Below are 27,969 nucleotides of genomic sequence, written 5' to 3' on the forward strand. Positions count from 1 at the left end.
AAAATCTTAAATAATAAATTAAATACAATCCTCGGAATATATTTAATGGAAAAATTCTTTTAGATCTTGTCTAAAATAAATGGATCGGTAACGTTGATGATATAAAAAAAATGTTGTGTTAGCTAAGAATAATTTTGGAAGGCGAAATGAACCAGAATACCCTTTTCTCTTATTAATTTAGATGAATTGCGTTTGTAATGCCTTTGCTTATTAATGAGGTTTTTAATGTGAGAACAACTACAGATAGAGCCCAAAAAGGTGATGGCCGATCCCACTACCTCCCAATCCGACATTATAAAGGCAATTGTGATATGTTGTACAATGTACAACTATTGTTTTGTTCGGAGGGTCTAAAGACACTTAAAGTTATTTGTCATCTCTGGTTCTTCACTATTATGCACAACGGGGATAAAGCACGTACGAAAAATCATTAGAACTCAGCCACGGCACACGATTTGCGGAAAATCTGATTGGTATAGAATTCGAACCCTGGAATATTAAGTACCAGTGATTTTTAAAAAACTAATAAGATATTGATTCTTAATGAACTAAAAAGATATTTGCACGTGATGAAAAACTAAATATTAAAAAGGGTGGATAGTATAAGTTATATCTATGTGACTATAAAACGATTATTTTTTTATTTTATTAATTACACATTCTAAAACTTTAGTCCTAAACTGTTTACTCCGCAGACTCTTGATTCTGCTAGTGTTGACACAGTATAAAATATATTGAATTAATTAGTTAAGATAAATTTTTAAGATATAACCTGCAGACAAGCAGCCATGTGGCTTTGCTGGACCAACCTCTTTTTTACAAAACCTGTATTATCTGCCATGGTGTATTATTAAATTGAATTAAAATATAATATACGCATATATTTTCAAAGTTTTTTTAATAAAATTCTGCATAAGAAGCCCTGTCCGATCGCCAAGACAAAGTAAATGATTTCTAAAATACCAGTGCTTGCGCATGGTTCCTGTATTCCAAGAGTCTAGAATATCTCAACATCACTGTAAAATGCAGAAACCAAAGAACTAGTTATGCCAGTTTATTTGAAGGCAAAGCAAGTGACATGAAGTTTATTTCTACTTCGGCGGTTCTACAATCATGTTGTCCTTTCACGACGCGCGGCATGGCTGCTTACACAAGCGAAATCCGTTTATTATTCTGTGCATTTTAGTGCTAGTTACGGTTATGTCAGTGGTAACAGCTCGCAGTAAGTCCACTTTCTATAATAATACACTTGATATTTTAAGGCTGTATTCAAAATACTCCCATTTATAGGCTAATGTGAACAACAATTTCATCCTTTTTTATTCAATTGATTTGGAGGATATTGGCAGATCATATATTTTTATTTCATTTATTTAAATTTCATGTTACCTAAGTTTCGTAAACTCTTGTTTCATGTTACCTATATTTTGTTAACCTATGCATTGTTAAATCTTATACTTTATGTAATCTGTATATTCTTATATATTATGTAAACTCTTTACTGTTATTGTATTTAAAAAACATAATTGCATTGTATGTAAAAGCCCTATGGGCGTTTAAATGAAATGAAATTAAAATTGAATTGAGGCGTAGTTTTACATTATTTTATTTATCCCAGTTCTGATTGAAGATTCAAATCCATTTTGTGATTAATGAAAGTCTCATAGCTTATATTGACATAATTCTCTGTAACGATTCGTGAGATAAACTATAAGGCACATAAAAATTAATATTTTCTGAGTAAATGTGTGCAAATCTAAAGTAATAATTGAATTTCACTGAAAATCCCTTTATTGAAACCTACTTACTTTATGCGATACGGCTAGACTAGATAGAAGCCGTCAAAAGTCATACAGTAGGTAGTTATGTACTTGTTTTCAATGTACCTAGCTTATGCACGAACCAAATAATTTATTTATTTTAATATCAACGGTATAAAATATACCATATACAAATAATGTTTAATCTGTTTTTTTTTATCAATTTGGCAATGTCTTATTTTTACGTGTGCGAGTCATATTATTAAACTGCATTTGTCCAAGCGAATTAAATTGTTTTTTTTTTCTTTACTAAGAACATTTAGCATAAATATACATTATCGACAAACGGGAGTAAAGCAAAAACTTTATTTTAATTACAGGTAGTGAGGAAACATGTGTAAATCCAAGGAAAAAGAGTGGCACCTGCATCATCATAAAAGATTGCCCTGAATTACAATCCATTTTGGAAAATCGGCCAATTTCGGAAGTCAATAAATTGTACCTCAGTGAATCTCAGTGCGGTCAAGTAGGAAGACATCCAAAGGTAACATTATTTACCTTTGTATCTATTCCTGTTGTGATTAGAAAGGTTTGGTGATGGTTAAACGGGAATGCTTTGAGTATTCTATTCCTGTTGTGATTAGAAAGGTTTGGTGATGGTTAAACGGGAATGCTTTGAGTATTCTATTCCTGTTGTGATTAGAAAGGTTTGGTGATGGTTAAACGGGAATGCTTTGAGTATTATTATTTTTTTTTAATTTGAGCAGCAGAGACGTACTCTTTAATGTGATTGTGTATTTTGCCCCCTGAATTGTCTAAAATAACAATTTTCAACCAAAGATAAACATTTAATTCATTCAGTGCAGTGTATCCCGTGGGATACACGTAAGAGGAACAATCTTCGAGCGAAGATAATAATACATTGAATAAAATCACGTTATATCAGGCCATTCGTGTATCGCTCATTATAGATGTGCTCTAAGCGAATATTAAATGGAAGCAATGTTTCTACCGAAATTCGTTTATAACCTAGATAGTGTCTCAGATAATCATATACGATTTTTATTTATAAATAAAATACTTCAACAATCGGCATTGTAGTTTGCACAGTCAAAAATGCAGAATCTGTATGAAATCTGAACGAATGAGTACGCAATCAATGTTAAATGTCTATCTCATCCTGTGTTCATTTTACGAATAATAGCGTTTAATTTTTTGCTTGTTTTTACAACTGGAAATCCATAATAGTTTTGTAATTCGAAAGAAACATACTTCGACATTATATTATCTTGTCTTTTCTTTTTCATGCAAGACGTGTGAAAAGGATAATTTTTATGACCGTCGATGAGGTGCATTTGAAAAAGAAATATTAATTATTTATAAAAAATAAGAACGGTGCTTATTAGAAGTAAGGTCGATTTACGTAGCGTTTATAGCGATTCAAAGAATACATATTTCCTGAATACGTATGTATCTGTGAATAAATGGTTACTACTATGTATTTCTTTCTTTGTACCGTCAGTATTTTCCTCAACAATCAATATGCAAATACAAGCACACAACTGGCACGTGGAGACTATCCTTGTGAGTGTAGGCGTGGATTTGGTCCTCAGCACGGGTAAGCCACCCAGTGAGGCCAACATTATTGGATAACTATAAAATGTAAAAAAATATATTGTACCAAAATAAAAAAGAAGCATGAGCGACTCTCTCTAACGTTCACTCGTGCGCTGAACCGCAAACAAAATTGAACAATATTTCACAGCTCATCGTATTCATACAAAATATATTTAATTATAAAGGCTGGGGCGAAGTAATTATTCTTGACCTACGGTTTGAACAAGATAGTAATAATATTTCTCTCGTAAAATGCAAACATTAGCCAACGGGTCTGCTATAAGTCTCGTGTAATATTATCTTTAAATAAAGGCCTTGGGTTAGGGAACCTGTTTAACATTGACATATTATTATATATTTATATTATTTATTTGCTCGTTTTGCAGTAAAAAGTAACCTTTTGTTTATGTGCGTTTTTTGTCACTTATTGCAAACTTCACACTATAGCTCGTTATGCTACGTATACATCAGCGAGCCGAACTGCCGAACAGAACCTCAACATATGAGAAAGAAACGAAGCAACCACCGAAACGCCGCTTGCAGTTGATTCGTTCCTTTCCCGTAATTTGTGGTACGGTTCGCGTTTCGGTTCGCAAATGTATACGTACCCTTAGATCAGTAAACACCCGCGCCGCAAAGTGAAAAGTTTGTTAATTATAGTGTTATTATCAGATATGTTATATACAATTATTCTGGTATCTCTATTCTTATATATATATATATATTTTTTTTAAATTTGCCGGTAACCCGGGCGTTTGTTGACATCAATATTTGTTTACAAATTATGTGCGCTACCCGACTCACTAGACAATATCTGTTCTGAGCCGGGTAGCAGTATCTACCATTACATAATATCAATAATAATAAAAGTGAATAAAAATACAAAGAAAATAAATAAAAATACAAAATACAGGAAAAAAAAACGTTATTAAAAAATAAAAGATTACCTAGATAAAATAATCTAAATATAAATTATTACATACATATGTAACAGTAATTGAACATTTTTTTTTTGTGTGAATCAAATAATCAAATAATTGAACATTTTTTGGTGTAAAAGTTCTTGTTTTTTTTTTTTTTTTTTTTTTTTTTTTTTTTTTTTAATATGTCATAGAAATTAGCATGGAAGGTTTGCAAGTAACTTGTTAATGCAATTTCTTTTTTTGTTCATAAGCCACGTATTAAAGTATTTATATGTACATTTTCTGTTGATTTGAGTTGTATGTTGTGTTTCTTTTAAGAAAATATTGAATATGGAAGGTGCGAGGTAAGATTCATGTTTTTTAGCAAGAGTGGATTTAATTTTTGGCACTTGTAGATTGTTAGATTTAGCTCTAGTGTTCTGGGAGTGAGATATGTGTGAAGGTGACGATTTTATGCAATTTGTATGGATAATTTTTTTTATGAATAGCTTCCTGATATCAAGTATTTTATTTTTAATTAAAAGATTTTCAGTGGGATAAAGATATAGTTTTTTGAACATAGTTCTAATAAGTGCTTTATGAGCTGTATTAATTAGCTTGATGTATGTGTCTGCGGCACCACCCCATGGCGATATACCATAAATTAAAATGCTTTGACAAAGGGAAAATTAGACATTTTTTAGTAGTTTAAGTGACATAATGTTTCTAATCGTTTTAAAAATGTATATTTGTTTCCGGATTCTCATTGCAAGTGAAATTATGTGAAGTTCCCATTTTAGTTTGCAATCCACTGTTAAACCAAGATACTTAATATTATCCGAATGTTCAATTTTTTCGCAGTCACAGTTTTTGGTTTGTGATGTAGTACATAGATACAGGTGTAAAAGCGGGACGGTTTTTGGTTGCCCAATATTTGTTTTACTGAATGTTAGAAATTTGGTTTTCGAGGTGTTTAGAGTAAGAAGATTTTTGTCGAGCCATTTTTTTATCTCCCTCATACCAAATTCGGCGCTCTTAAATGCCTTTTCCCAAGATTGCTCTTTAAAAAGAAGTACAGTATCATCTGCGTAGCTGATCACACTATAGCAGAGTGTTGGAATTTTAATATCAGTGAGACCATTAATATAGATGAGAAAAAGAATAGGGCCTAAGACACTACCCTGAGGCACTCCGTACTTTATTTCTGCTGTGTCACTCAAGCATTTATTAAGTTCAACTATTTATTTCCTATTTTTTGTATAACTGATGAACCATTTGAGCGGTTTTCCATTGATGCCAATATTTTTAAGTTTTTCGTATAGCATATCATGAGAGATGGTGTCAAAGGCTTTAGCCAGATCTAGAAAAACTCCAATTACTTTAGATCCCTTATCTACATGTTTTACAATGAAGTTGGTTAATTCAGAAATTGCCTGTTCTGTGCCCATTTTTGCCCGAAAACCGAATTGATGACTTGATAGTAAGTTGTGTTTATCGAGGTAGGATAGCAGTCTTTTTTCATTGCTTTTTCTAGGAGTTTTGATAGAGAGTTAAGTAGTGAAATAGGTTTGTAGTTGGAGATTAACGTTTTGTCTCCAGATTTATGGATCGGGGTAGTACTGGCAATTTTAAGTTTGTCAGGTACAACACATTGGAAGAAACTTTGATTAAATATATGTAGGAGAGGTATACCGATATATTCTCGTAGATTAATCAGGATTTGGTTAGATATGTTGTCCGGGCCAGGTGCACAATGAGTTTTGAGAGAAAGAATGAGTTCGTTAATTTCTTTTTTATTTATTTTATAAATGTTAAAGGAATGATTTGGTCGCAAGGAGGAACTTTCTTTGACAAGTCGCTCTTCTGTCGTGTGGTTCTTTGTAAATTTTTTCCGCTAAATCTAAGCCAACGTTGGAAAAATGATAATTAATGTAATTTGCAATTTTTTTGGGTTCGTTTTGTGTTAAACAGATTTCCCCATCGACTAAAAATTTATTAATAGAAGTACTGTTCTTAGGTTTTGAATAAGCGGCATCTTTGATAACTCTCCATATCTTTTTTGTGTCTCCTCCGGCATTATCTATTTCTTTCCTGTAGAACTCATGTTTAGCCTGCTTTACTAGTCTATTACATAGGTTTCTGTATAATAAATAATTGTGTTTTATTTTACTGTCCATTGGGTTTTTGTTTACTCTTGCATGCATTATATTCCGTTTGTGTATACTTTTTACTAGCCCTGCTGTAATCCATGGTTTAATTTGAAGTGTTTTGTGAGTAGTGTTTTTACGTGTTTTTATTATAGTGTGTTTAGTGGTAAACGTATTCAGGGTTAATAGAAATTCATTTAGCGCATTATTTGGATCCGTTTCTTTTAGAGTTGTAATCCAAGATTTGTGACTTATATCAGAGCTAAGTGCTTTATATGCTGCGACGTATTTGTATATATTTTACGTTTTATTTCATTTTTCAATCGCATACCGAGTGTGGTGGTGAAATGGTCAGTAACGGTGGAATGAATAGTGGATGAGATGGTTTTATTTTTTGTTTTAACAAAAATATGATCAATACAGGATTTTGACTCTAGTGAGGTTCTTGTCGAAGAATTTATAGTTGACTGAAGGCCATAGTGAGCTAGTAGACTTAGATATTCGTTAGTTTTGGGTTTACAGTTAAGAAGGTTTATATTTATGTCTCCTGCTAAGATGAGTTGTTGAGTATTTTTATTGTTTTCCATGAGTTGTTGTAAAGAGTTTAGGAAAGGTGATATATATATAATTATAATAATCATTAAAAAAGATTGACATAATAATAAATGTGTAGTTTATAATAAAAGGTTCGAAGAAATGATCTTCTCCATAAATATGTAAGATGCCCACACTTAGCCCTGCGCCCTTGAGGTGATTTTGCACAAAAACTATATAAATCATCCAAATATTATATTTACCGACTTTATGTCCGAGTTAAATCTTCTCCGTAGGAAAAACTAAACCCTTCCACACACTTTTCAACAAATGATCATCTAGTCAATCCACATTATGCAAATGCATTATATAAGCATAATAAATACAAAACAATACAAGAACAACACGTCAACTCACCAGAGATCAAATTGGAAAATAATTCACCGACTCCGGATATTTTCATATCAGAGGGTTCGGCTCGGTAGAACTCCTAACAGGGCCTATAAATCCTATTGATCCCTTAACATAAATATTTAAAAAAATCTTTCGTAATCCTACATGTATTTTAAATGACTGATTTTTGCATTTTTTATAAATAAATTTTTTGATAGATCTAATACGCCTAATATTTTAATGAGAGAGCTAGGTATAATGCCAGTAGCCGAAATAACAAATGTAATATTTTTATAGTCTAAGAATGCCAATTTCTTTTTATCTCATTTCCTAAATCTGTGTATTTTCGTATTTTTTCATTAACAGATTTTTGAATATTACAGGAATTTGAAATAGCGACATCAATGATATAAGTTTTTTTTTTTTTTTTAATTTTGTCATGTAAAACTATATCGGGTTTATTATAACTAATCGTTCGGCCTGTTAGTATAGTTTTATAATAATATATTTTATAAAATTCGTTTTCTAAAAATTAATTTGGTTCGTATTCATAATATGGTATTATATTACGGCAGTCAATCGAGTTATGTTTAATTACCAAAGTTAGGTGAATTAATTACTTAATTATTTATTATTATTATTAAATAAATTATCAATATACTACGTTTTTGAGGAATTGCTGGGTGAACCATCAAACATTTAAGGCACCGGCCGCGCCTGGTATAGAGTTGGGGTACTATTAGCGTAGGGTTGGTGTAGGTTTGGCGTGGGATAGGTATATATTTTAGATAGGTTTGGCGTACGCTTAGATTGGGGCTAGCGTAGGGTTGGTGTAGGTTTGGCGTGGGATAGGTATATATTTTAGATAGGTTTGGTGTACGCTTAGATTGGGGCTAGCGTAGGGTTGGTGTAGGTTTGGCGTGGGATAGGTATATATTTTAGATAGGTTTGGCGTAAGCTTAGATTGGGGCTAGCGTAGGGTTGGTGTAGGTTTGGCGTGGGATAGGTATATATTTTAGATAGGTTTGGCGTACGCTTAGATTGGGGCTAGCGTAGGGTTGGTGTAGGTTTGGCGTGGGATAGGTATATATTTTAGATAGGTTTGGCGTACGCTTAGATTGGGGCTAGCGTAGGGTTGGTGTAGGTTTGGCGTGGGATAGGTATATATTTTAGATAGGTTTGGTGTACGCTTAGATTGGGGCTAGCGTAGGGTTGGTGTAGGTTTGGCGTGGGATAGGTATATATTTTAGATAGGTTTGGCGTAAGCTTAGATTGGGGCTAGCGTAGGGTTGGTGTAGGTTTGGCGTGGGATAGGTATATATTTTAGATAGGTTTGGCGTACGCTTAGATTGGGGCTAGCGTAGGGTTGGTGTAGGTTTGGCGTGGGATAGGTATATATTTTAGATAGGTTTGGCGTACGCTTAGATTGGGGCTAGCGTAGGGTTGGTGTAGGTTTGGCGTGGGATAGGTATATATTTTAGATAGGTTTGGCGTACGCTTAGATTGGGGCTAGCGTAGGGTTGGTGTAGGTTTGGCGTGGGATAGGTATATATTTTAGATAGGTTTGGTGTACGCTTAGATTGGGGCTAGCGTAGGGTTGGTGTAGGTTTGGCGTGGGATAGGTATATATTTTAGATAGGTTTGGCGTAAGCTTAGATTGGGGCTAGCGTAGGGTTGGTGTAGGTTTGGCGTGGGATAGGTATATATTTTAGATAGGTTTGGCGTACGCTTAGATTGGGGCTAGCGTAGGGTTGGTGTAGGTTTGGCGTGGGATAGGTATATATTTTAGATAGGTTTGGCGTACGCTTAGATTGGGGCTAGCGTAGGGTTGGTGTAGGTTTGGCGTGGGATAGGTATATATTTTAGATAGGTTTGGCGTACGCTTAGATTGGGGCTAGCGTAGGGTTGGTGTAGGTTTGGCGTGGGATAGGTATATATTTTAGATAGGTTTGGCGTACGCTTAGATTGGGGCTAGCGTAGGGTTGGTGTAGGTTTGGCGTAGGATAGGTATATATTTTAGATAGGTTTGGCGTACGCTTAAATTGGGGCTAGCGTAGGGTTGGCGTCGGTTTGGAGTAGGATAGGCCGAACTGATTTATCGTTAAATCGCTAAATTTAAAATGTTTTGTAACTATCGTTTGCGTTCAAAAAATTCCAACCTTTTATGGTTATTTTTCTGGAAAAATGCAAAATCGGAAAAACAATCACTGCACGCCACCACCACTGGATATTTTCATATAATGGTTTAAGAATAAATTATAACAATTGAATGTATCAACTTGATATAAATTAACATTTACTATAAAACAAGTTGATACATTCACAAAAAACATAAAATACATTATTAATGGACCAACGTCATAAGCGACCTCCATAAAAAAAAAATTATACGAAATTATGTTCAAAAGCATTTCGTCTGAAAAAACCTGTAGATCGCGTATTCAAAAACCGATGTGGACAAAACAAGAAAAGTATTAGAAATTATATTACAAAATAATAACAGATTGCTAATTGTATTTGCGCTTCTTTTAAAGGCGAGTGGAAGATATCTCCGAAACACCCAGAATAAATATCTACAAGTTTTATTCGTTTGTTTCTTAGATCATAGATTTCTATGATCTGAGGCTTGGATTATATTGGGTTAGTTTAAAAAAAAAAATTTAATTTATTTATATTTTAATTTTATTCGTTACATCATGCAGCTTTATGCATCGATCAGAAAGATGATGGCCCCCAGCAGCGATACATTGATGAAGTCGATTTTAGAGACAAAATCATGGTAACGACTGAAATTGGCACGACCCTACCGACACAAAGAGACCACCCCCAAGCTCCTACCCCCAAACACGTGATGTACCAGCCTTTTAAAACTGCATTGTCTGTGTTGCTTCACCATGTTGAAAATTTTTTTAACGGTGTCTGCTTCCAATTTCGAAAAATGTGTTTTTTAACTTTAGATAAAATGTTCATTAAAATTAGTTGGGCTGAATTTATTTATTATGTAATTTACTAATTTCGGTTGGGTTTATCTATTTATATCTGATCATGATGAAAATCATGATCTTCAAAATTGAAATTGATTTGTCGAGAATTTGGACTATCCCACACTGCTACTCACGTGATAATATTGAAACGACGATATTTTAGTACTCAATAGCGCCTCTACGACTCTACCGTGATTTAAAAATATTATGCCATGAAACATTAAGTGGTAGTTCCAGTAGTTATACATAGTTAAAAATATTAAAAAAAATATAGGTAAATAAATAATGTCACGGTTTTCAAAGTCCTCCTCCCTGGAGTTTCCTATTCCGAGGCGACCTTTAATAATTTGTAAATACATCATAAAATCGGGAAATAGACATATTGTCGATGATAATGTATTCATTCTAAATGGTGGCAATCAATATACGCATTTCAATATGAACACATTACGGCAGCAATATGAACACATTACGGCAATAAATTGCGGTCTTATCCAATCGGGATTTGGATCAGTTGGCAGAGTTATCAACTCAAGTTCCTGAAGCTTCGATCCTTAGTAAAACTAACAATGTTTTTAAAATATGTCTAAAAAACTTCGGTCTACGGGTTGATTTGAGGTTATCAAACTTATTTCGACTACCGCCCACTTTGAGATTTAAAATAAATCTTGTACCCTCATATTTTTTTACTTAATTTTTTACACTACCATTTATTGCATAATCTTAAAAACAGTTGCTACAAATATAATTTTTAAACATGCATATGGATAGGATAGATATGGTGGGACCCATATCCTATTTCTGACATCAAAGAATGTTTCAATGAGAGGAAATAAAGCTCGTAATTAAATATATTTAGAAGTATTTTTATTTACATTCAAAGAAAACTTAGACAATCAATGTGAAGGATGCATCTGATGCATTTCCACGAGTTTTTTAATATCCTGCTCGAATTTACTTAAAAACAACCGTAAGTCGCCGAGTTCACTAACAGCCTATTTATCTTTTTAGTTAGCAAAATTGCTACAGCACTAAATCTACAATCACACAAATATCATACAAACTTTGAGGAACCAATGACGATGACAAAAAATATATAATTCCATTGTTAGTGTTTTACTTATTTAAAAAACTAATTATAAAAGTGGCGAGTACCCAAAGTTATTATAAAAAATGTTTTGTTATAAGGAAGTTAAATAAACTATTATTATATTATTCAGCTAGATTCCGTCAGATTTTTATTGATAGAATTTATCTGCCATCGTCCGTCTAGATTTCCTTAACGCCTGCTAATTGATCTGCCGTCCCCCGTCTAGATTTCCTTAACGCCTCCTAATTTATCTGCCGTCGCCCGTCTAGATTTCCTTAACGCCTCCTAATTTATCTGCCGTCGCCCGTCTAGATTTCCTTAACTCCTCCTAATTTATCTGCCGTCGCCCGTCTAGATTTCCTTAACGCCTCCTAATTTTCTTTGAGCCTACTGCTGTAGAAAAAAATATTATTCAGTTTAATTGGGTATTTTGGCTTCAAATCCAAATTAAAGTTTGCATGAAAAAGTCCGCGCAGTTCTTCTTAATTCCTAAATAGATATTGTATAGGTATTGTATAAAAATTTAAGTTTGAATGAAAAAATTCGCGCAGCCATTTTTCTTAATTCCTAGCTAGATATTGTAAATTGCGTGTCCCGAGTGAGGAAATAAATATTTGGTTTATATCAAAATATTAACTTGAAACATGTTTAATTTTAATAATTTTATTCTTTCAACTATTTTTTGAGTTTGGAATTTGCTTGTTTCTTATTTATTTATTTACTTTGTTTCGATTATCTATGGCATTACGTAAGGGTGAATCATACACGGGCAATAAACCTTCCTTTTTACAGGTGTGCTGCGCCAACAAAGAAGAAGCAAAACTCACTGTTAGATCGGCGTTGGAAGAAGATTTTGATTTCTCCAAGAAGAACAAATTCATCCCCGATCAAGACCACTGCGGAGATAGCATAACGGAAAAGGTCAAAGGAGGAAACGCGACCGACCTAAATGATTACCCGTGGATGGCGCTACTTGGGTACCAACGGAGTATGTCGACTTTCTTTCATGTCAAACCTTTTCATCTTTTTTTTTGCCTCATTGCTGAGGTTCGTGAACCCAACACCAATATACCCGATGGATAAGGCTCCCCCATTTTTCGTGGTCCAGCTCCACATGAGTTAATGAGAGTTATCATTTCGATTTCTCCAAGAAGAACAAATACATCCTGACCGAAGGTACTGCGGAGCATCACAAAAATGGTCAAAGAAGGAAACGCGACCGACATAGATCAATACCAGTTGATGGCGCTGCTCGGGAACTGATTCGTGACCCCCACACCAATATCCCGGGTGAATAAGACTCCCCTATCTAATTGGTGGTCTAATTGACCACCTCGAGAAGCCACCAGAATTCGTGAAATACAACTTATCCGAAAAAGCTAACAGCGTTGATTGCCTATGCACATAAATAACTTGACGGAGACTAGCGCAACACTCATTCAAAAATGATGTCAACCTCATAAGAACGGGTCATTTCACCTAATCGTTTCTTGTTTAAGTCGGCTCGCATGTGGAATAAACTACCGGCAACTATTTATCTTCTTTCAAATGATCCGAGCCTCTCCAAGGAACGCATTATTCAATATGAATAAAGATTTGACTCGTATATATTAGGGTACGTATACATATGCGAACCGAAACACGAACCGTAACATGAATTACGGGAAAGGAAGAAATCAACAGCAAGCGGCGTTTCGCGCCACTTGCGGTTGCTTCGTTTCTTTCCCATAAGTTGAGGTTCAGTTCGGCAGTTCGGCTTGCGTATGTATACGTAGCATAACAGGAGAATTTATATTTTTTCCTCAACAATTGCAAAGTCATTTTGTGGCTTAATTGTAATTGTAAAATAAACAACTTTGTATACACAGACCACTATTTAATCGCAGAGGATAGACTTGTTTCAAAACCAGTGGTTTCTTCGTCAGGGTAAATTATGATCATTTTATGTGTTTTATATAATTGTTTTTGAAGTGAAACTTCTTTACGCGCGTCATGCAATTTCGAGGACCGGAGTAAAACCGACTCATGACCGTCACGAAAAACCGTGATCATTTCGCTATAGGAGCCTAGCTAATATTATATACCTAGTTTAGGTCACTCTCCAAACTCAGCTTCGCGGTCTAGAGGCAAAGCGTCCGAGTGTCGTCGTGAAGAACCGAGGTTCGATCCCCGCTGTCACTAATTTTTTTTTCTTTTTCTGATTTTTTTAATACGAGGAAAAGTGATAAAATGCTCTCGTGCTGCGACTTTTAGATATTTTGACTATATGATATTTTGGTCGAAATATAGCTTACAAATCAAGCCAGTAGAGTCGCTCGGTATTTTGATCAATTATTTTTATTTTGAATTATTAAAATTACTAATCAAGGCCGATAACGTGAATAATTACCCTCGCAGACGTGCGTGACAAAAACACAGCCGTAAGTGAGTTTTTCAAAATTTAGAAATGTTTTTCAAATTCAGACTCCATACGGGTATGAGACTGTTAAAACACGATAGATCTTTTCCAAAACGGACAAATATACGGAAATATTTTAAAAAACGACAGATATGACTTCACACTGCTGATATATCTTCGATTCGACCCTATATAAAGCGTTAACGAGACGTTATGTGATATTATTCATTTGCCGTATTTGAAAACAAAAATTTGCGCTCGACAAGTCAATTGAGGAGTACACTTTGTATACGCGGTTCTCGTCGCGCGAGATACCTCTCCTCGCGGTCTAGAGGCAGAGCGTTCGACACTCGTTATGCAGGACCCGGGTTCGAACCCCATATTTTTATAACTTTTAATTTTTTTTATCACATGCTACTTATAAATATGTCAATAGACAGAAAAAAAGAGAGAATGAAATGAAAAGAGAGAGAGAAGAATACTAAAAGTTTCACTTCCGTCGTGCGTAGGCTTGCCACACACTGTATTTTTTTAATACTAATTGATCACCGCACATTGAAATATTTTTGTCTAAAGGTATTTATTTGTGAATAATTATTTTTCTCTTCTTAATCTATTTATACTGACGAAGAAACCCTTGGTTTTGAAAACTGTCTATTCCTTTTTATTAAATAGCGCTGTATACAAAGTTATTTATTTTGTTAACATTAAAGTATTTGTATTTATTTTCAGAGGGTCAAGGAGGGAATAAATATCCATTCCGCTGCGGGGGAGCTTTGGTATCGAGTCGCTACGTTCTGACAGCCGCCCATTGTATCCCTAAAAAAGATAGCACCCTGCAATTGTGAGTTTAATTTTATTGGTATTGAGTGGCTGCGTACTGACAGCCGCCCATTGTATCTTTAAAACAGATAGCGACATGGAATTGCGAGTTTAATTTTATTGGTATCGAGTCACTACGTGCTGACAGCCGCCCATTGTATATCTAAAATAGACAGCGACCTGGAACTGTGAGTCTAATTTTATTGGTATCGAGTCGCTACGTGCTGACAGCCGCCCATTGTACCTCTTAAACAGAGAGCGGCCTGGAATTGTGTGTTTAATTTTATTGGTATCGAGTGGCTACGTGCTGACAGACGCCCATTGTATATCTTAAACAGATAGCGGCCTAGAATTGTGAGTTTACTTTTATTGGTATTGAGTGGCCACATGCTGACAGCTGCCCATTGTATCTTTAAAACAGATAGCGACCTGGAATTGTGAGTCTAATTTTATTGGTATTGAGTCGCTACGTGCTGACAGCCGCCCACTGTATCTTTTAAACAGATAGCGACCTGGAATTGTGAGTTTAATTTTATTAGAATTAATACACCCAATCCATTAAAACATGCTTATAATTTATTTGATTTTCAGAAAAAAAGTTCGCCTTGGTGAGTGGGACTTGAGCCTCGAAACAGATTGCGTCAAAGGAGTTTGCGCCGATCCTCCCAGGGATTTCTGGGTGTCAGAGTCTGATTGCATAGTGCACGAGAAGTATGACCCGAACAGCCTTAACCAGAGGCACGATATAGCTCTGATACGGTTGCCTGAAGAAGTTAAATCAACTTGTAAGTTTCTGCTTCTTAGAATAATAAGCCTTTTATAAAATAACAAGCCTTCTGGTTTCTTGATCTGGAAACGGTCCTCCCTTATTGTAGGTATTCAGTTACAGCAGCTCTCACACATCTCTGGAGATTTTCTTCACTTGTAAGTAAACTGTGCTGTATACATTGTGCCCTGGTGTAAAGTATCCTGTTTTACATATATTCATAACTAACTACTGATTGCGACCCACACACCTACTGGCAATTAACCTCAGTTCTAGAATAAATAATGTGTCATCGATGGGCATCGGTCATAGCCTAATATAATTTCGATAGTACCTATTCGTGGTTATGTGGGGAATGCATAAATGTATTATATAAATAATAGGATACCACGAATAAGAAATAAATAAGTCAAGCTTAGACTAGGCACTGAATAAGAAGTGAGAACCAAGTTCTGTTAGCTTGCCAGAACGTATACGTTTTTTCGGGGTGTAATACATTGTATCTAGGTAAGAAATAATGATGTTGGATAGTGGTAGTTCGTAACAATAATAATATATGTCTATTCATTTTTTGGTTAAAAGACATTTTAGTCCTAGCGTAGACCCGTGAAAATCACGGGATATTGTAATTCCTATTTTTAAAAGGATAATTTTCTGTTTAATATTATATTATTGGTAAGAGTTACCTATCTGGCTACTTTAATCAATTATCTGGATTTTTCACATAATCAGTTCCAATTTTGAAAATAGTAATTAAATTAAAATCAAATCGTTCCAGTGTTTATTGAACCAGAGTTACGTAGGACAGACATACAACCGAAATTAGTATTTTTTATGATAACTTATTTGTTCTGGTTATTATGTTGGTTATAGTTTGTTTTTATATCTAACAACTAACATCACGCGGTCAAATGCTTTTAGTACAAGTCACACGAAAATTGATATGTTTTTGCTCCATAGTTATCTTACTCTTAATGATTATTTCCAGATTTTATCGGACCGATATGCCTACCGCTGATTGATGAAAAGATTTCCAAGAAAACCCACTTCGGAGATCAATTGATTGTTTCAGGCTGGGGGAAAACAGAAGATGGTGAGTATACCAATTTTATTATCTTTCACTTGTTACCATTCACGTCCAGTCCTCACCTCAGGCCTACCCTACTTATCCCAATTTTATGATCTTTCACTTGTAACCATTCACGTCCAGTCCTCACCTCAGGCCTACCCTACTTATCCCAATTTTATTATCTTTCACTTGTAACCATTCACGTCCAGTCCTCACCTCAGGCCTACCCTGCTTATACCAATTTTATTATCTTTCACTTGTAACCATTCACGTCCAGTCCTCACCTCAGGCCTACCCTACTTATCCCAATTTTATTATCTTTCACTTGTAACCATTCACGTCCAGTCCTCACCTCAGGCCTACCCTGCTTATACCAATTTTATTATCTTTCACTTGTAACCATTCACGTCCAGTCCTCACCTCAGGCCTACCCTGCTTATACCAATTTTATGATCTTTCACTTGTAACCATTCACGTCCAGTCCTCACCTCAGGCCTACCCTACTTATCCCAATTTTATTATCTTTCACTTGTAACCATTCACGTCCAGTCCTCACCTCAGGCCTACCCTGCTTATACCAATTTTATTATCTTTCACTTGTAACCATTCACGTCCAGTCCTCACCTCAGGCCTACCCTGCTTATACCAATTTTATTATCTTTCACTTGTAACCATTCACGTCCAGTCCTCACCTCAGGCCTACTCTACTTATCCCAATTTTATTATCATTCACTTGTAATAATTCACGTCCAGTCCTCACCTCAGGCCTACTCTACTTATCCCAATTTTATTATCTTTCACTTATTCTTCTGCCTCTTGATTGCTTCCATCGGACCGTTCACTTGGTCATCATAATCTGTGTCCTGTCTGGTGGCAGTCTCTCTATGCCAGTCATGAAAACGGTTGAGTCACGGGGTGTTACATAATCTCGTGAAGTGAGTTCATGCCCCAGAACCAGTACCATTTTGTAGGGGTGCATATTGAGATCGTCATGCAGAATCAGAGTCAAGATAAATCTTGTTATCACCACGGTCAATTTTAGCCCAAAAGTGTTTTTTTTAAATTTATTTTGTGAATAAAAATATAATATAATATAAGAAAGAAAAATCTTATCAAAGGAAACTGTCACATATAATCTTAGTCATAAAATTGCATTTTTTTAATTTTCTTCTCATGTGCATTCATAAATTTCTAATCCAAAAATATATTATTTGGTTGTTTACGCTTATATTTTTTATAAAGTAATTAACTATTTTATTTGTATGCTGCTCAAGCGAAAAGCTTCAATTTATCCAAAGCACATTTTTGGGTGTTCACAACGTAAAAGATCAATCGAAAATAGTGATTTCACATTTTGCCTCGCCTTTGGTATTGATCATTCTATGAAAAGGTTCATTAAATAAATAAATAAACATTTTTAACATTCTACATGTATTTTTTTGTAGGGGACAGTTCCAATGTTAAGCAACAAGTTCAAGTTCCGATGATTGACCAAGAAGACTGTATAGAATTTTGGAAACAGTCGAAGTTCATTGTGGCAGATTCTCAATTCTGTGCGGGCGGGAGAGAGGGCAAGGACTCCTGCAAGGGAGACTCCGGGGGTCCCATCTTCATCAGGGAGCAGAGCGGGAACCAGGAGAACTGGTTTATCAGGGGGATCATCAGCTCCGGTGTTCAAGAATGTGGCACTGAAGACGCATATTCCCTTTACACCGATGTCTCCAAGTATAACAACTGGATTTGGAAAAATATCAAGGCTTAAAAGAATACTATTAAAAGTCGACTTAAAAGTAAATCCAAACTCCAGATACTTTGACGAAATCTTAACCTTAAATTGATATAGGTACACTAACTTGTACCACTTCTTGTTACCACAACATAGCTATAAAATACAATGACTTTTGAATTTATTTAAAGAAAAATGATTTTTTTTCCATCTCGATTAATAATTAATTAAGGTCTATCTCGATCAGAATTTCTGAAGAAATACATTGTATTTTGATGTAGGTTGCTGTTTTGTTTGATTTGTGCCATGTTCATTGAATCAACATTGTTTTGCTGATATTTTAGTTTTGTGTTATGTTTGACTTTCATACCGCTAATAAAAATATATAAGTATTATTATTTTGGCTGATTTAATTTACTGTCTTATTTTTGTCATGTGTCGGTGTATAAAATGTACCAACACATAAAGAAAGTACTATGTAAGAAGTAAGAGCCCATCTTACCAATAGACGAAAAGTCGAAAAATTTTCGCTTGGGTTTAGATATATTTAAATTTTCGAACACAATATCTAATGAAGCAAACTTTTACCTGTATGCTACAGATTGACATCCGACTGTACTGTTGGGAGCGTCGCTAAAGTAGATATATTTAGATATAGTCCAAAACGAATACCTGAAGTTTTTATTTCGTCCTAAATAAGATTTTCTGAAAAGCCAATAGTACTTATTTATATATTTAATATCAACATTTTTATGTACCAAAAATATATGCAGTGATAACATAAAGTATAAAATAAACAGAACTTCTAGTCGAATATAAATGTAAGAGATACGAGTACATGCAAAACTTATAAGTAGGTTTAAGTAAAATTAGTATTGAATGAAAAGATATTATTTTATAGCCTTCTTTTACTTAAATTCTGAGCAATTTAATAGTTCCGCAACATTTGCATATCTATTACTAACTTCAGATAATTTAGGTACAAGCAAGTGTTTGAAATGCTGAGCAATAATAATAAGTTTTTTATTATTTTTATTTGAGATTATGATATCCTTACTGGGATCTCTCGTACTGAGGATTTAATTTACATATGTTAAAAAAAATTTGTCGTGTGGATAATATAATATTTGAAAATATTTTACGTGATGTTTTTATGTTCAGTTGAGTGGTTTCGGTCCCGGTGTTGTTACATTTAAACATGATTTTGGAACGAGTAGCTCCGGTAGGTATTTGAAATTCAATGAGGTTAACTAAATGCGGGCTATTTATATTACCATTTACAATTAATAAGTGTTAAGTCTCATATAATCCTTCGATCTGAGAGTTATAATAAATTTAATTCTGACCGGTCAGTGGTTGAGTGGGCATAGCGCTTGGGTCTCACCCGAGCGTCGCGTGTTCGATTCCTCGGCTGGCTAAGTCCTCCATCACAACACAAGCAACATTTTCGGCTTTCTGTGGTGGTAGTAGGAGATTTTCAAACATTGTTGGGTTATTCGTAACCTGGGAATGTTTGTCTTTCTTTTAAAAAAAAAAAAAAAATTCTTTCATCAAATAATTACAGTTTAAAGTTAATGTGTCTGAGGAATTTATGTTGATTTTTTTTTCGATTGTATCTGTATGTATTTTAAAATGGGGGATCAAATCAAAGAATTATTTTATATAATCAAAAAGTAAAATTGTGGAAATTCTAAGAATGTGGAAATTCTGAGAATGAAACCATCATGTCTCTTTTTACATAATAATCGCACTTTTAAATTGCATACCTAGTTATTTCACTTTTACATAAGATATTTCATCATATTGTAGATATTTCACTTAATGAAAATGTATCATTTTATATGCACATGTTGGAGGTAAATATATTTTGATTTTTGATTATCTGAATCAACCCATAAGTAGAAACCTAAACATACTCGAACATAGAGAAAAATAATAAAACAACGTTCGGGTGGATATTTGTCTTTGTGAAAACGCTCCTAAATTTATTGCACTTCTTAACAAGTACCTAGAGAAGCGGAGATGTTTTAAAAATTTATTCCACTTCTTAACAAGTACCTAGAGAAGCGGAGATGTTTTTTAAATTTATTCCACTTCTTAACAAGTACCTAGATAAGCGGAGATGTTTTTAAAATTTATTGCACTTCTTAACAAGTACCTAGAGAAGCGGAGATGTTTTTTAAAATTTATTCCACTTCTTAACAAGTACCTAGAGAAGCGGAGATGTTTTTAAAATTTATTCCACTTCTTAACAAGTACCTAGATAAGCGGAGATGTTTTTAAAATTTATTCCACTTCTTAACAAGTACCTAGAGAAGCGGAGATGTTTTTAAAATTTATTCCACTTCTTAACAAGTACCTAGAGAAGCGGAGATGTTTTTAAAAAATTTTCTCAGATTTGTTGCACGAATATCAATACCAACAAAGATAATAGAAACAAAGGAAAATAATTTTCGGGAAACTTAGCATACAAAAGTGCCGCCACCATCGCTTTTATTTGAATTGCAAATCACAGGTACGCACAGCGGCGCTTTGTTTTTGTTTCCACCTACGCACCAACATCGCCACCAGGTTAAACAGCTTTGTGAACCGGGTTGAGGTAAGGGCTGTACGAAGGCATTTATTAATGCTAATCTGGAAGAGGCCCAGCTTATGAGTTTATATGAAGAAAAACAGATATTGGTAGCTCGTTCCACATACGAACCGACTTAAACAAAAATTAGTCGAAGAAACGGCCCGTCCTCATGAAGCTAACATCAACTGTGAAAGGATGTTCCGGTCATGTCCGTCGAGTTTCGCGCACGAGCACTTGTCCAGAGGGATATCAATACTGCTAGCTCATTTGAGCAGGTTTCCTTGAAATACCGCTAGAACAGACTCAGACTCAGTCTACATTAGTACTCAGTCATCTACATCAACTGTTTTGGAGCATCATTCAGCATTTCTCTCTTTATTTATATTGTCTGTGATACCTTCACCATAGGAAAAAAAGAAAATATTTAAAAAGTCAATGTTTTTATTGATTTCTAAATTTTAAACCAGACAGATTTAGTGGAACTACTGAGACAGGAGTTAAAAAAATATGAAATCATAATATTAGGAAAATGTTTTTCATTTTTATGCAACGCTCTCTTCTTGTATTGAAGTGTTTTTTTCGTTTATGGCTTGATGTTGTTTGAGATCCAAGCTCCGTACTTGGTGACGTCTGTGTAGACGCCCGGCCAGCTCTTAGTTCCGCAGGGTGAGGGTCCGAAGCTGACGATGCCCACGACGTACCAGTTGCTGTTGGAACCGTCCTCCTCCTGAGACATGAGCGGGCCCCCGGAGTCCCCACGACACGAGTCCTTGCCTTGGCGGCCCCCGGCGCACATCTGCCCCTGTTTGAGGTTGAGCCCTAGGCGGTTGTACACGGAGGTGCACTGGGCGGGATCCACCACGGGCAAGTTTACCTTCAACTTCACGTTGGATTCAGATGCTGCGAAACGAAAATGCCAATTTTAGCTGATATAAATATTTTAAAAGCAATCATTGAAGAAGAAGATAAAACTGATAAATCCAAACGAAACATGAAATAGAACAAGACACGGAATATAAAAAGTGTAACGGACGTAATTGGAAATCTATCCCAGGATCTCTGACTTACGGGAAAAACGCATCAATCCAATCACCATGTAAAAAAAATTTGGCCTCCAATGAATTTTTTTATTTTTTTTCGTTTTCGTTTTTCAAAAACAAACGATTTTTTTCTTTGACATGTCATCGGTCACTCAGTCGAGTAACCGCCCGACCCCCCACTCCCCACCCCGACCCTAACTGTCTAATACCTACTGATTTTATGTTTATAGAAAAAAACCAACGGAGAATATCAGTGGAGACAAAAATTTCTTTCGAGTCAGGTACAGTAGTACCCTGTATACAGGGTGCCAGGGATCACCTCCCGAAGTTAGTAAACTTTATCCCCGGACACAAACTGAAGACACAAAAATAAAAATTATATTTTCTCAGTTCGTCCTGTTTTCATTTACGGTAGTGTTGCGAGGTTAAAAATGACTATATGAGGTAGTGGTAAAGAAAAGTCTCATTAAAAAGTATTTCCCTTTCGATTTTCTCCTCTCGGTCATAAAAATAATTAAAATCATAAGCAAACATATACATTAATGCATTATATATCCCTCCCCACGAAGGCATGAGTTGACAATCTACAATAGTAGTAGAACAAGTTGAAAATCGATTAAATAAATAGATACCTACCCAACTTAAAACTATAGAAGAGATAAGTAAAATTATACTCGTATTAATAATAAATTAAAATCGGAAATATTATTGAATTCAAATCAGTGAAATGCAAGCCTTGTAAAATCTGGAAAGATTTGTCACATTACAGAAGATTACACGAATGAAATAATGGGTACACAAGAAAAAATATTGATTTGAGTTTTAGACTTTTAGAGTCTTTATTACCGATTAAAACTGGTTCTTTATATAGCCACTTAAAATAGAATTCAACTAAAGCTACGGCAGCTAATATCAGGTCACTGAAACAAGTTGGCAAAGAAAAATATGAGGTGATTTTGATTCAATGCAGATAATGTGCTAGGTGTCTTCACATTGCATCAAATAATGTTTGGAAGGTACCTACGTGTGTAAATTTATGGTTATTTTGAAACTCACCGACTTCGGTTTTTCCCCAGCCAGCCGCCCAGACATCTGGTCCACCGACACGATTCTTTGCAACAACATTTGGGTTGATCAAGGGCAAGCAGATGGGTTTAATCCAATCTAAAAATAAAATAACAAGAACATTCGTTAATTAAGTTATACATCAGTTGGTATCAGCCTTTTATGAACGTGTTAATTGAGTAGATGACACACAAATTATCCTTTGAAGGCGTAACAATATGAACATGCCTTCTGGCCCCACCTGTGAATATAAAACAATAGTAAAGAAACATATATCAGGCTTATATGTAATACTAATGATACACTGCATGTAGACACGAAATTTTAGGTTTGCATTCAAAATATGCCGCCGCCACTGCCAGAGCCGGACGGTGCCAGGAGGTACCAAGTACTACAGTACCTAGGCCGTCCTAGAACCTACTGGACGAGTCGGCTGTTGCGAGGCCGTTGTCGGCAGTCTTACAATTTTTAACGCGTTAAACGACGACTAAAATATGCAATAACCTACCTGACCAATAAGACGAATAAAAAATCTTAACAAATATAAAATCTTGACTTAACATAGGATCATCAACAAAGGTTGTGCAATAATGAGTCAATTCGCCCAAATGTAAATTGAAAGTATTTTAATCCCATAATTGTTACCAATACCATTAACAACCTGTAACAACGTGTAATCCTGCTAATTTACGATATTTCCAAAATATTTGGTATCGATTGATTGATTGTCGGTATCGCTGTATTTTTCCAAGTTTTCGACTACTTCGAATTTAGAGATTCTCAAAATATTTATGAGAAACTTTACGCATTTTTGTAAAATTAAACAAACGCTCTTTATCTATGATAATAAATAATAATAATACTTTGATGATTTCTACAGCCCCATTTTTATAAAAACCACCACCACGAATAATTCAATTATTTTTATTGGTAGGTATTAAGAAATCGCCTAAAAACAATTAAATTTGTTCACTACAAGTTGTTACGGTACCTACCTACCTACAAAAGATGGTGCCCCTTATGTCCGCCGCATGTTATGGTAAGTATACATTTGGAAAGGAACGAAGCAACTGGAAACAGCATTTCGCGCCAGTTGCGGTTGTTTCGATACTTTCCTATAAGTTGAGGTTCAGTTCAGCAGTTCGGCTTGCGTACGTATACGTAGCATAATAATATATCCTAGCATCTGGGAACGGTGAACATATCGTCGGAGCAATTTGACCACATATACCATGTCTACAGGAAGGACAGAGGCAGTCGCGGAGAAAGGACTCATCTGGCCCTCCGAGCTCCCACTCACGCGGAAAGAATGGACTACATGGAAACCAAGGTGAAGACTTGTGGGTGAAAGTATCACATAAAAATGTCCAGTGTTGCCAACTCAACTACTTCAAAATATGCTAGAGTGACGGGAAAAACATGCCAGAAATATGTTAAATTCCTTTAAAAAATGCCAAAAAAAGCCAACATAAATTAAACTTATTATTTATTGAGAAATAGAGTGATGGGAAAAATATGCCAGAAAAATGCTAAATTATTTTAAAAAATGCCAAAAAAAAGCTAACATAAATTAACTTAGAAATAAAATCAGTGAAATAAAATATCAATATCTTCATCTTCATCTTCTTCTTCTTCATTAACAGCAGTTGATGTGGAAGGCTGAGAGACGGAGTCGTAACTTTCTTTGGTCCCAATGCAGCGTAGTACTTCGTCAGGAACAGTGTAAGAATAACAGCACTTTCCTGCTCTCTTTAGGCCAAATCTCACGTAAAAAATGGCATTCAGGGTTCTCACGGCCAAACGATTTCGGAGTTTTGTTTTGACCAGACTCATTTGACTAAATACACGTTCAATGTCCGCATTTGAATGCGGCAATGTTAAAATAGACATTGCAAACTGACATAAATCACCGAAGGGGTTATTATTAGCTGCATCTTTATATTGCATGACATCATTCCAAAACTCTACAGTGGAAATCAAGGATTCCCATTTAATGTGAACTATGTTTCTCCATTGAGACACCAGTTTTTCAATCGATATCATTTTTTTTAGTTAAAAAATTGGTTTTTATTATTTTCATTTTTCTGTAAAAATAAGCCGAATAAATATGCTATATGCTAAAAGCATAATAGTTATGCTAAATATGGAGTAATTATGCCAAATTTAGCATATAATATGCTAACTTGGCAACACTGAAAATGTCGTATATATATATTTGTGTACTATATTTTCATCCCAATACAAAATCGGCATACGAGAGAAAAATAAAATGAACTATCTTTGAACAAAAAAACTAAATCCGAACATGCCTTTAATAGCTTACCCACACTGACTTAGGCGTGAGAATAGTATAATAACGGACCCCACTATATTTTGGGCTTACACCAACGATAATCGCAGCGGCTGTGACAGACTTAATAATAATAATTTTAATGATATGATGGATCTTCTAAGATCGCGGAAGGTTTCGTAGATTTTTTCAATCAGTATTTCCCAAACTTGACATTTCCTCCACAGCTTCTTCATCATACAATGCTCTATCTACACAAATTCACGAAATGAATGATGAAGATATTATTACCGCTTTTCATTGATAAATAATTCAAGATGTTCATTAGGTACATTCTTCAATATTTGGGGATTTGGTAACATTTTGCTGTCTGTTAATAAGAGAGTAGTAAAGTGATATTGATTAATGTTTTGAAGTTGGAACAACATGAATACATTCTAATGGTGGTCAGTTTGTTAACTGACCCTCCTTAGTAACAATTTTTCGGGGAGTGCGAAGTAAATGTTTATCATCTAGTCACTAGTGTTATCTACGCTGAGATTGACTGCACGGGTAATGTGCTCCATCTTTATAAGTCGGAGTTTTAGAGTTTTAATGCTGAACCAAGTCGGAGTGTTAACTGTAACAACATTGGTACATTGCCAACATAATAAGATTTTCTGAAGAGCTTCCGTTGAAACATAAAACATTTTCAACGTTACTTACATACAGTACAGCAACTATCTTTTGACATGTGTCACTAAATAGTAAAACTGCCCTATGACCTTTTATTCTTACAGGTATCTCAAATTGTGATCTTCTTCGCAATGTGTTGGTGCATAACTTTACTATGGAGAACTTGAGAAATTAAATAAAAATATCAAAATTATATATAAATGAAATACTTTTAATTAATAATAACCTACATTCTAAAAGCCGATGGCTTTAAAATTGATGGATTAAAAAAAATAAGTCAAGGCATGTAAGCACATATGGACAAATATATTATAATAAAAAGTGATCAAATATTTTATATATGTTTCTTTTCTATATAATAAAAATGACGGCACAAAGTAATTTTACAACTATTGAAAAAGAAATATCTAAATACCCTAGGCAAATATTTCAGTATTAGACGATGTAGCAAAAAAACAGCTTAACCCAGACCTACTTTTAATGGTAGGATATAATCCATTTATCAGTATTAGGCGATGTATCAAAATAACAGCTTAACCCAGACCTAATTATAATGGTAGGAAATAATTAATTTTGAGGAAGTTTACGATGTAGATTGACCTTTACCCATGAATGCAATTTCCGAAAAAAATATACGGGCTATACTACGTTGATCATCTATTGTGTTTTGTTGAAGTTTGAAAAACGTTGCAAATAATGAGTAAATTTGAATAAAATCTTGCCTGTGTATTCGACTGGCTGCGCTAACCGCACCAATGCGATATCATCCTTCTGGTCCCGGCTAGAGGCGGAGTACCCTGGGTGTACCACGACGCTCTCCACACGGATGTCCAGCGGCGGGTCAGAGCACACTCCCTGGAGGCAATCCTCCTCTTTCTTCGTGTCCCACTCTCCTAGACGGACGCTATCCCTGAAAAACCACACAAAAACACCAGTCAAACTAAATTCAGGTATAGTTACATTATGATTTTTCTGTTCATAAACACTTGAGAAATGATCAGCAAAGAGGTCAACTATTTCTTGATCACTGTCAGCATGTTTTCGCTCTGAATACATTGATCTAGGACAGCCGTTGTTGTCTTTAAGAGAATTCACATAATTCCAAAAATGTTTTGGATTTGACTTGATAGTCTGCTCTACATCTGTAATATAATCTGAATAGCATTTTTTAGATAGACTTTTACATTTATTTCGTAAAGCAGAAAAAAAATTTGTCAGTGGAGTTATTGGATTTAAAGTTAATGTGGGCAATTTTTTTACATTGAATGAGTTTTTTTAGTTTAGTATTAACCCATTTTGGGTAACAGTCGTTACGTTTTACAATAGAAATGGTATGCAATTTTCAATAGTATCATAAAGGTTTGAGTTGAACACATTTGTTGCTTCTTCTACGTTTGTAGACATAAAAATGCGGGACCAATTGAGCGAAGAAAGATATAAGCGCACTTGATTATAATCGGCTTTCTTGTAGTTTAGTTCGTGAACGGGAGGTTGGGGAGTAAGGAGTTCAATGGGTGCCAAATAAATGATCGCTTGTAAAGGGGGATGATGAGAGTCAATGGATACTATTGGTTCACGCGATTCGCTGACATTACTATTATTTATGTTTGATATGACAAGGTCAAGAATTCTGTCATTTATATTTTTAATATGATTTAATTGTTTAAGGTTGAGAAAGTTGATGATATAAATGATTAATTGGGCTTTAGCAGAAATGGGATTTGAAGACTCAGTGGGTTGTACCCAGTTTACATTTAGGAGATTAAAATCCCCAAAAATTATTAATTTTGCATCAGGATATTTCAATTTTAAAGATTCAATTTCATCACAATCATTACAATACACATCAGCACTAACTTGGGGGGGGGGGGGATATACACACACACAATAATTATTTTTGTTTCTTTGAGTTTCACTAATATAGCTTTTTGTTCAATGTTTTTATTTTTTAGTTTTAATAGTTTTGAATGGAACATCTTTCTGATCGATATTAAAACCCCGCCGCCAATAATATTTTCACGATCCAGCCGGTAAACATCGTAGTTGGTGAAGCCTAATTCAGGGGAAGATATTTTTTCACGAAGCCAGGTTTCTGTTAGGCAGTACACATCGTTAT

General features: G+C 34.8%; 2 protein-coding genes across 2 annotated transcripts in view; one reads left to right on the forward strand and one right to left on the reverse strand.

The window, feature by feature from the left end:
• Nucleotides 1–1,069: 1,069 nt before the first annotated feature.
• LOC149416884 (CLIP domain-containing serine protease B4-like) lies at nt 1,070–19,364 on the forward strand. Its single transcript, XM_089641031.1, has 7 exons — nt 1,070–1,222; nt 2,141–2,304; nt 12,220–12,415; nt 14,558–14,669; nt 15,239–15,432; nt 16,402–16,506; nt 17,928–19,364. The coding sequence occupies exons 1-7, from the start codon at nt 1,114–1,116 to the stop codon at nt 18,242–18,244; spliced, it is 1,197 nt and encodes a 398-aa protein (XP_089497157.1). The 5' UTR covers nt 1,070–1,113; the 3' UTR covers nt 18,245–19,364.
• A 1,842-nt stretch (nt 19,365–21,206) lies between these two features.
• LOC149416885 (CLIP domain-containing serine protease HP8-like) overlaps nt 21,207–27,969 on the reverse strand; it is a 31,695-nt gene continuing 24,932 nt past the window's right edge. Inside the window, exons 5-7 of the mRNA XM_089641033.1 lie at nt 26,576–26,763; nt 22,880–22,987; nt 21,207–21,683 (exon numbers count right to left, since the gene is read on the reverse strand). Coding sequence (XP_089497159.1) covers nt 21,367–21,683; nt 22,880–22,987; nt 26,576–26,763 — 613 coding nt within the window. The 3' untranslated portion in view covers nt 21,207–21,366. The remainder of the gene's footprint in view (nt 21,684–22,879; nt 22,988–26,575; nt 26,764–27,969) is intronic.

Source organism: Hesperophylax consimilis, chromosome 16 (genome assembly GCF_061612785.1).
Source record: "Hesperophylax consimilis isolate HC1 chromosome 16, BYU_Hcon_1.0, whole genome shotgun sequence".
NCBI lineage: Eukaryota > Metazoa > Arthropoda > Insecta > Trichoptera > Limnephilidae > Hesperophylax > Hesperophylax consimilis.

Bases quoted from the DNA above. Each gene is read 5' to 3' on its own strand.
- LOC149416884 (XM_089641031.1), top strand. From the start codon at position 1,114: ATGTTGTCCTTTCACGACGCGCGGCATGGCTGCTTACACAAGCGAAAT. The intron at 12,416-14,557 runs GTATGTCGACTT...ATTTATTTTCAG, and splicing joins GCTACTTGGGTACCAACGGA to AGGGTCAAGGAGGGAATAAA. The intron at 15,433-16,401 runs GTAAGTTTCTGC...GATTATTTCCAG, and splicing joins TGAAGAAGTTAAATCAACTT to ATTTTATCGGACCGATATGC.